Genomic DNA, 10,592 nt, shown 5'->3' on the forward strand with positions numbered 1-10,592 from the left:
TTTCAGATTAATTTCCGTTTCAGGTGAACTTGATTACTTAAAGAGCTCGATTTGGAAATGCTTTTAAAATAAGTGAAAATGCTTTTGGTGAAAATGCTTTTAGAACCAATCCTCAGTACAAATCCAAATGGATCCTAGAAAAGCATTTTAGATGCTTTCTACAATAAGCACATATATAGTGCTTATCCCAAAAGAAACTTTAATCAATTTCACCAAAAGTGCTTTCAATCATTTTAAAACCACTTCCAAACAAAACCTTATATTTTGTTAATGTGCATGTTACCGCTGCATAAACACGTTAGAGGAAGACGGAGCAACCCTTGCAACACTTGTACTTGCATTTCGTGCTACTTTAATTAACAGTGTGCAACAGGAACAGAAAAATATCTCAATACACAGCAATTGCATTAGCTCTAATGACATCCCTACGTAGTTTAAACACGAAAACTGGTACGATCCCGATAATTTTTTGAAAAATCTATCACTACTATAACTTTACTAAACAGTTTTCCCCGTTAAAAGGGGGATTTTCTTTCTATGAGATAATCTCAAGTTCATTAGCAGAGAACACAGTGAATCAGGCATACTCGTTTGGGATTTAAATGATCGGTATGAGTACAAGATAGCACAATAACCTTGTGCTCCGAACTAAAAGAACTCAAAGTCTAGATATTTACCCCCGGACTTCACGTCTGCCCCAGCCATTCTTTTACTGTTGCTTCCGACACCAACTGCCTCAACTGCCCCAAATTTCACTGGCAGCTCAGCTTCCATCGGTCTTGGTACTTCTGGTGGTGTGCTGCATCGTATTAAAGCCCAATTTACACCTTCGAAGAAGGGATGCTGTTTGATCTCAGTTGCACCCCTTTTCACCCCAAGCCGGTGCTGTGGCTCTTTCACCAGCAACCCCCGAATTAGATCGCGGCTTGCATAACTAGTTGCGGGGGAATCTGGGAATCTAAGTTGCTGCCCCACCACATTGAACAGTGTAGCACGGTTTCCTGAACCTTTAAAAGGGGTTTTGCCATACAGTAATTCATGCAAGAATATACCAAACGTCCACCAATCAACTGCACTACCATGGCCTTCTCCCTTAATAATTTCAGGGGCTAGGTATTCATGCGTTCCAACAAAAGACATAGACCGAGCTTGAGTAGGCTCTGCAACAAGCTCTGGAAGTGCATTGGTGGCAAACCCAGGCTCAGCTCGAGGCTTTCGGCTCTTCTTGCTTTTCTGAGGGAAGAACCTTGGGATAAAACAAGCAGGCTGAATGCATACCGATGAGGGCTCAATACATGCAGGCTGGACACAGAATGCACCACCTGCTGCTCGTTTTGACGGATCCGAATCATATGAAGTTCTTATCAGGGTCGGAGAAACAGCACATCTCAGTGAAAGATCGAAGTCTGAGAGCATTATGTGGCCATCATCACGGACAAGCACATTTTCAGGTTTTAAGTCCCTGTAGACTACTCCAAGCATGTGTAGATACTCCAGTGCCAACAGAACCTCCGCAGCATAGAATCTACAAGAACAAAGATAGACTTGTATATTACTGCCTGCCAACTTTCTGTATATAGAAAATGACAGCTTAGTTTAGCACATTAGTAGAACAACTAGTTTAGCAGAATGCATCAAATCTGTCACACAATATGAAAACGGAACAAAATCAAATAAGATAAACTATAATGCATCCAATCTGCGTGCAATATGATAAACTACACTCTATCAAATTTGCCACTGTGCCGCATAAGATGAAAACAGAACAAAATTCTTAAATACATGGTCAGGATCCTTGCACCCTTTTCTTAAGCATATAATTCTTAATGTGGGGAACAAGTTTTAGAAGATTACATTGGCTTCAAAGAACGACTTTCTCCAGTACAGTAGTAATCTTTCAAAGGTGGGGAAGGCAAGGTAATTGAATGAATAGCTCCAACTTCCAAATCATTCATGTATTTGTAGATTGGATAGGTCAAGGTAGTACAACAATATGTAGCCAAGCATAAATAGCAATATTTTCAATGATGGTTTCTTCAGTTTCTTGCTTCCGTTACAATTACAAACGTTGATGCTTTAATCATTATTCTACTACATACTATTTAGTTTCAAAAAGGCTTCCAATCCAAGCATAAACAGCCAAACCTCCAACGACTAATACTTCAATATGTTATTCAGCCTCTTAGCCAGTTACATGCTTTTATACTAGAAAATTTGTTAAGTTTTACACAGTATTTGGATTCAGATACAAAGTAGATGAGGAGTACATACTTTTTACTTATAGGAAACAAAACGTCATTAACAAGAGAAACAAGTACAAAATGGTGGACAGGATGTCGACAACAAAAGGGAAACTAGAGAACTGTAAAAATACAGAGGACAAACAAAGACACAAAAAGACGCTCATAGGACTAGCATATCACTGTGCATTCTATCATATGACTTTGCATACAATAGAGGGCCAACAGACGAAGCGTGGGAATAAATATAGCAAGTCACTAACATCTAGGAATAGACATGACTTGCACTCTATCATTTCCATAAGTGGGAAATGAATCCAAATAGTAGTGTGATAGTGATAGAGGTAAGTCACATCGTGAAGTTTTCCAAATAGGCAAAGGTGATAGCAAATAAGTGCGAAGTACCTTCATGTGAATATGAAAATGTCCTAAAGCAGCAAATTGAAGTATTCATTTATCAGAAAAAGGAGATGCGCTCTTTCAAGACAGAAGCCCATAAAGAAAGCTTTTCTAACTAACCACCATATTTGTTGAATTGTTGATTGGCAAAGAGAGTTCTATTAATAGATAGTAAGTATAGATAATTTCATTACACACCTGTCCTAGAGTTCCTTAACCCCTACCATATCGCAAAATGAAGTGGTGTCACTGTGCGGTATAGAAGCTTAAACTATTTTTTATTTATTACTGTCGGTGAGAATGGAGATTGATGAAAAATACAGCAAAGTACTGTTAAAAGTATGAGAAACATGTACAAGCCGTTAAGATGTATAACAAAAAAGACATTCGTGGCAGAAAAATTAGATCTTTGCCAATTTAAAAATTTCCATATTGGAAAACTCTCAAAAAGGCGACATTATAAACACAAAAAGATACACCATTTAACAGTGATATGCATAGAGGCTACCTTCTTGATCAAAATAAGGAACAGTAAAATACTTTAGACAGCTGAAAAAATGCTTCAGAAATTAAAGCCATACCTCGCAGCATACTCTGAGAAATGTTTTCCAGGTTGTCGTTGCCTCAGAGTGTGCAGATCACCACCTGGACAATATTCCATGACCAAACAGCAGAATCTGTCGGTCTCAAAATGTGTATATAAAGTTGGAAGGAATGGATGGTCCAGCAGTTGCAAAATCTCCCTTTCTGTCTGAGCCCTAGTCAACTTCTTCCTGCTTGCAAGGGATGCCTTGTCCATTACTTTCATTGCAAAATAACAACGGGTTCCACTTAGTTCTGAAAGATAAACACTGCCAATATCACCACAACCAAGCCGTTTGAGTAATCTAAAATGGCTCATACCCAAAATCCCATCTCGAGCTCGAATAGCAAGAATAGCCTTCCACCTAGGATCATTTCCTTTATGAGGCTTATTAGCACTCCCAGTAAGGTTGCTCCAGTTGCTGTCATCACTAAGGCCACTGCTATCACTTGCTCGACTAACGCTAGATTTTGGACTCTCAAGTGATTCCCTTCTAACACTCCCTTTGGCACTTTCACAGTTTCTCTCGATACTAAGCATGCCATCACTAGTGATTACGTCACTCCTATATGTACTACCACAGCTATTGACAATGCTCATAGCAGTGACAACGCCAGTACTATCGATGCTACTCAGTGGACTTACATTGCCACTTGGAGGCAAAGAAGCATCCCAAACACACTCCTTCTCCTCAGAATCCGGAGGAAGGAGTGAACTTTCCGTATTTTGTGACGCACGCTGAACCACAAATGGTGGAGACAATGCACCTATGTCATTGGGTTCTTCAAGCATGCTTTCCGCAGGGGAAAGAACGGTTGAACTTGGTTTCTTAGCAGGAACACGGAGGGAAAGATCTTCTAGAAAAGGGCCTTTCATAGATAGGCTCTTCATCAGGCATCCAGCCTCGGACTTATTCTGACCAATCGGTACATACACTGGTTTCATTAAATCAATATCAACAGGTTCTGGAGGGTGACTAACCCCGGCAAAAGAACTAGGAGCCCCTTCATCAAATGAATCTATACTTCCCTTGAATGTGAGAGAGTCAGACAGAAGTTCTTCCTCTTCTGGCAAAGAGATCTTTCCTTTTGTTGTTCTTAAAGGTGTAGGCGAGTCTGAATCTTGAGACTCGCGCGCATTAGATCTTCCATCTTTTACCATAACAGAATGCACATTTGACAATTCAGCCATTTGCCTTGCCAATGCAATTTCTTCTCTCACCAAGCCCAATTGCCCATTGGAAAATTGACCCCTGTCTCTTGCAGAAGCAACAGCTGCTCTCGCCAAACCAGAACGTGTGTTTGACAAGTGACCCACTCCTCTCGTTGAGGCCGAATATGAATAAATCACCTCGTGTCCCACATCATATTTCTTAGGAAGCACCTTTGATTCTGAAACCCTCTCCATGCCTAATAACCGTGTATCTCATAGAAAAATCATCCAGCAAAAATCTACAAAGTAAATCAAGATTTAGCTTACCCGAATCCTTCGCATATATAGTCAGATCTTAATGTGTAAGCAGTCCACAAAACAGTACTTCAATCCCATTCCATCTTTATCAGAAACAACATTCAAACAGCAAGTGAACTTCTTTTCAGAAAGCACTCATACAGACAATATTTAATGAAAAAACAAAGATCCATTTAAAGAATAACGCAAAGTGTCTGGTGTTTGAATTTCTTTTTATATAGATTCAATAAAGCCGAAACACGATATAAACTAGCACAACATGAACACAAAAATAAAGAACTTGATATATAAAATGTGAATAGAGCAAACAATTTGGGAATGTGAATTAAACCACAAGAACCCTTCAACCACGAAACCCGAATTGTCAAAAGTTTCCACAACCCCCAACCTGATCAAAGCAAACCAAGAATCAATCAATGGCTTGTCAAATTCCTAACTTCACTCTCACTCAACCAGAATATCAAATTAAACACAGATTAAAGAAACAAGAAAATTATACCAAAAAAACAGAAAAACCCAGAGGTTCAACACAGCAAAACATCAATTTCCAATAAACCCAACAAATATTTTTCAGAAAAACAAAATAAAAAGTGAGAAGGAGAATGTGGAATCCATAGAGAAAGATCTTGAAACACAGAATTCAAAATTCCAAACGCAGAAGAGTCGAAACGGCAAACGCACCAGAGCAAAACGAAGTCGAACATTTACGCCTGGGGAAGACGGAAGGTCCTTGTGACCAACAACAACGAAAATCGGTAAGGGTTAGCTTCCAATTTAGGGTTTTCTCACAGAGCCCTCTCTCTCACACACTCACTTCCTTTTCTCCCCAAAAACAAAAGCTATAAATGACATGCCGAGGTTTTTCCCTTCACTTTTCTCCTTTTTTGCAATTTCGGAGAGCCAAAGCGCGACAAGAGCTTTCTCTCTCTAACTTTTCTCTCTCCAGAGAGCTGCTTCTCTCTCTAGAGAGCTCTGACTCTCTCTCTCTCTCCCTGGTCTCCGTGATTATGGCGGTTGTAATTACCCAGCATTTGCTTTTTTGTATGCGGCCCGGGCGCACTTTAGCAGTAAGCTGATGAGTGAGTGAGAGAAAGAGAGACAAGAGTGCTAGAGAGAGAGTCTGTAGGGTCCGCCCGGCAGAGAGGAGAAGGGACTCCAACCAGTGGGATCAGCGGACTTATTCGGACGCTAATTTAGTATTACTGTGTTTTGAAAAAATACTCTAAAAATAAATTTATTTTTACTGCTTTACGTATTTAGCTTTTTGTTGTTCAAAATTATGAAAATAAATTGTTTTTAAGTATTTAACAAACACGTTTTTGAACTTAGCTTTTTTTATACCTACTTTTTATAAAAGCACTTCAGTACCAAACCAGTACTCTCTCCCTGACTATTTTCCGAATCAGGATTCTCGCTGGATCATTTTTGTGAGGATTCTGGAGATTTATAAATTGTGTTCGTTTATTGTACATCGTGGGATCATAAATTATTTTAAATATTTTTATTTAAAATTAAACACAAATAGTACCTGATAAAAATTAACTGCATAATGTACGATGAACGAACACGATTAATTGATTTCAAAGATCCACACCAAAAGGATCCAGAGAGGATCCTGTTGGCTGTCTTCCTCCTTGACATTCAAAACATTTTCAAGCTAATTGAAAGGTAAAGATTAAGCCACATCAGCAACAACCATTCTTTCACTTCTTTAAACCCGAAACGACGTGGTTTGTGACTAGGATGTCGAGAGTGTTTGTTAAAAGTGTACGAGTAGTTGTCACTGTAGGAGGGAAGGGAAATGGAAGTGGAGATGATATGGGTCAGTCATATGACCTTGTCGCTCACCAGCTCTTTTTTTTTTTTTTGTGAAAATGACCACACGCTTTATATTGCGCGTGTTTTTATTAGGGTTTAGGTCCTCTAGGGTGATTTTCTAATTTGGATAAATGGGTGTCGTATTTATTTGGATGAATTGGGTGGTACAATCATGTTATGATTTCTCTTTTCTTATTAGGATGATTTTTATGGTGTGATAGCTTCATGGGTATACCAAATCCAATCTAAACTTTAGGGATGATTTCCAAAACGATAAATAAAATTAAAATGCTCTCTCTATAATTTCTTTTTACAAATTTCGGTGAGATGTGGGTTTTTATTTCAAAATTTATTGAAATTGAAATTTATTGTGAAGTTGTCAAATGCATATCTTAGGTTGTTGAATTTACTTCTCCCACTGAAGAAGGCCTAACTAATTACATTTCTTACAATCACAACTACCTCCCCATAATGCACAAATTGAGATACTCGTTAACTGATACATTTGCTAATTAGTTTAGTGTTTTGTCACTTAGTACTATATAGTCTAGTTGTATTTCTCTTTATTTGTAAGTGAAAGGTCTTAGGTTCGATTCTCACCAAAGACGAATTTGAACCACAGTATTGCTAGTCCATTGTGGGGCACAGCTCACTCCCCCACCTCTTACCGTAGAATAAATCTATAAAATACTAGGCAGACTCGGCGTGCATGAGCATGCTGCATGCTGCTATGTCGATATATCACTGCGTGCATGGCAGGGGCAGGCTTCTCAATGCAAGTTAATAATTAAAAGAAGGCGTAAACGACGGGTTCCTTTGGAAATTAAAAGAACGACTGGACGAATAAAACGACGATCGACTGAGCAACCAAGTGGAAGAACAAAGTCAGTGTGCAGGGTCTGATTCTTCTGCGTGTGCGTAAGTGTGTTCCACCACCACTGCACTGCCACTGGTAGCCGCTCCACCGTATAATTGCAGTTGCGTGGAACTCTTTCTTACCACACAACACGCATATGATCTTTTGTTATTAATTTGCTTAATAAATATAAATAAATAAATGATGAAATTCAAACTATTACAATAATCCTTGCAGCTCTCATTGAGTTAGTGAAATTTTCTTTTTCTTTAGTTTTAGTAAATGCCAGATAGATTGTATAGAATTTTTCCGTTTGCTTTTTTTTTTTTTTTTTTTTTTTTTTGTTTGAAAAAGAGAAGACAAGACTCAAACTCTTGTCCTTCATTTAGAAACTTAAAATGTTTGCACATTTATTCTTATAAAATGGGAGTGGCGAGATTCGGATTGATGAGATTTTTTAACATAAGAAAAAGGAAGACTTTGGATGAGGTTACTAACTTTCAATGTTCTTTGACTGAAACCTTGTTGGTTTTCAGTTTTTTATCGAAGTTTCCGACATTAATGTAATAATGTATTTCTACATAAGTTATTTTATTTTTAAATTAAAATTGAAATTTGTAGTTGTTTATATTAATGAGATTTTAGATAAAATCTTATAACTTGTGGATTAAAAATATTAAAAGATAAATTATACTCTCTAATAGAATGTAAACTTCATCAACAACAACAACAACAAAGCCTTTTCCCACTAAGTGGGGTCGATTATATGAATCCTCGAACACCATTCCGCTCGGTTTTGTGTCATGTCTTCTGTTAGATCTAAGTACTTTAAGTCTTTTCTTAGAGTTTCTTCCAAAGTCTTCCTAGGTCTTTCTCCACCCCTTTGGCCCTGGACCTCTGTCTCGTAGTCGCATCTTCTAACCGGAGCGTCAGTAGGCCTTCGTTGCACATGTCTAAAGCACTGTAACCGATTTCTCTCATCTTTCCTTCAATTTCGGCTACTCCTACTTTACCTCGGATATCCTCATTCTTAATCTTATCATTTCTCGTATGCCTACACATCCAACAAATCACCCTCATCTCCGCTACACCCATTTTATGTACGTGTTGATGCTTTACCGCCCAACATTCCGTGCCATATAGCATCGCTAGCCTTATTGTCGTCTTATAAAATTTTTCCTTAAGCTTCAGTGGCATACGACAGTCACACATCACGCCGGATGCACTCTTTCACTTCATTAAGCTAGCTTGTATTATATGGTTGAGGTCTTCATCTAATTCTCCGTTCTTTTGCAAAACAAATCCTAGGTAGCGAAAGCAGTCGCTCTTTGGTACTTCCTGGTCTTCGATCATCACCCATACTCATTTGAGCCTTCATTTGCACTGAACTTGCACTCCATATATTCTGTCATTGACCGACTTAGGCAAAGACCTTTAGATTCCAACATTTCTATCCAAAGGTTAAGCTTTGCATTTACCTATTCCTAAGTTTCATCTATCAACATTATATCATCTACGAAAAGCATACACCAAGGAATATCATATTGAATATGTCCCGTTAACTCATCCATTATCAATGCAAAAAGGTAAGGGCTTAAAGATGAGCCTTGATGTAACCCTACAGCTATGGGGAAGCTTTCGGTTTGTCCTTCATGAGTTCTTACGGCAGTCTTTACTTTATCATACATATACTTTATAGCTTGGATATATGCTACTTGTACTCATTTCTTCTCTAAAATCCTCCAAAGTATGTCTCTTGGGACCCTATCATATACTTTTTCCAAATCTATAAAGACCATGTGTAAATCCTTTTTCATATACCTATATATTTCCATCAATCTTCGTAAGAAATAGATTGCCTCCATGGTTGAGCGCCCTGGCATGAACCCAAATTGGTTGTCTGAGACCCGTGTCTATTGCCTCAGTCTATGCTCAATAACTCTCTCATAGAGCTTCATTATATGACTCATTAGCTTAATACCCTATAGTTCATGCAATTTTGTTTGTCGCCCTTATTCTTGTAAATAGGCACCAAAGTGCTCTTTCGCCACTCATTTAGCATCTTCTTCGTTTTCAAAATCCTATTGAAAAGGTTTGTGAGCCATGCAATACTCGTCTCTCCCAAGACTTTCCACATTTTGATCAGTATATCATATGGGCCCACTGCTTTTCTATGCTTCATCTTTTTCAAAGCTATAACCACTTCTTCCTTCCTAATTCGACGATAAAATGAGTAGTTTCTACACTCTTCTAAGTTACTCAATTCCCCCAAAGAAGTCCTCCTTTCTTGTCCTTCATTGAAAATATTATGAAAATAACCTCTCCATCTGTCTTTGACCACGTTCTCTGTAGCAAGAACCTTTGCATTCTTATCCTTGATGCACCTCATTTGGTTTAGGTCCCTTGCCATCTTTTCCCTTGTTATAGCTAGTTTATAGATATTCGACTCTCCTTATTTGGTATCTAGTCGCTTATACATATCATCAAAAGCCGCTAGCTTAGCTTCTCCCACAACTTTCTTTGTCTCCTGCTTCACTATTCTATATCTTTCACCATTTTCATCGGTCCTATCCTTGTATAAGGTTTTACAACATTCGTTCTTAGCCTTAACCTTCGTTTGTACCTCCTCATTCCACCACCAAGATTCCTTTTGGTGTGGAGCAAAGCCCTTGGACTCTCCTAATACCCCTTTTGCTACTTTTCGGATACAACTAGCCATGGAATCCCACATTTGGCTATCTTTCCCCTCTCTATCCCACATGAATTGGGTGATTACTTTCTCTTTGAAAATGACTTGTTTTTCTCCTTTTAGATTCCACCATCTAGTCTTTGAGCACTTCAAGGTCTTGTTCTTTGTTTCTCTCTTTTGATATGTACATCCATCACCAACAAGCGATGTTGATTAGCCAATCTCTCTCCCGGTATAACTTTGCAATACTTACAAGTTATTCGATCCACCTTCCTCATTAGAAGAAAATCTATTTGTGTTTTTGACGACCCACTCTTGTAGGTGATCACATGTTATTCTCTCTTCTTAAAGAAGGTGTTGGCTAAGAAGAGATCATATGCCATTGCAAAATCCAAGATGGCTTCCCCATCCTCGTTTCTCTCCCCAAAACCATGGCCATCATGAAAACCTCCATAGTTGCCTGTCTCTTTGCCCACGTGTCCATTTAAATATCCTCCTATAAATAACTTCTCCGTCTAAGCGATTCCTTACACCAAG

At 38.5% G+C, this 10,592-nt stretch overlaps 1 protein-coding gene across 1 annotated transcript; it reads right to left on the bottom strand.

The window, feature by feature from the left end:
- Positions 1 to 384: 384 nt before the first annotated feature.
- On the bottom strand, positions 385 to 5,843 carry LOC126613228 (serine/threonine-protein kinase D6PK-like). The gene is made up of 3 exons (XM_050281159.1): positions 5,374 to 5,843; positions 3,221 to 4,673; positions 385 to 1,525 (listed from the first exon to the last, which is right to left on the bottom strand). The coding sequence occupies exons 2-3, from the start codon at positions 4,627 to 4,629 to the stop codon at positions 649 to 651; spliced, it is 2,286 nt and encodes a 761-aa protein (XP_050137116.1). The 5' UTR covers positions 4,630 to 4,673; positions 5,374 to 5,843; the 3' UTR covers positions 385 to 648.
- Positions 5,844 to 10,592: the final 4,749 nt, after the last annotated feature.

This window comes from Malus sylvestris, chromosome 2 (assembly GCF_916048215.2).
Source record: "Malus sylvestris chromosome 2, drMalSylv7.2, whole genome shotgun sequence".
Lineage (NCBI taxonomy): Eukaryota > Viridiplantae > Streptophyta > Magnoliopsida > Rosales > Rosaceae > Malus > Malus sylvestris.

Coding starts and splice junctions, on each gene's coding strand:
- LOC126613228 (XM_050281159.1), bottom strand. CDS start 4,629: ATGGAGAGGGTTTCAGAATCAAAGGTGCTTCCTAAGAAATATGATGTG. Junction 1,526..3,220: donor TTCTCAGAGTATGCTGCGAG/GTATGGCTTTAA, acceptor TTGTTCTTGTAG/ATTCTATGCTGCGGAGGTTC.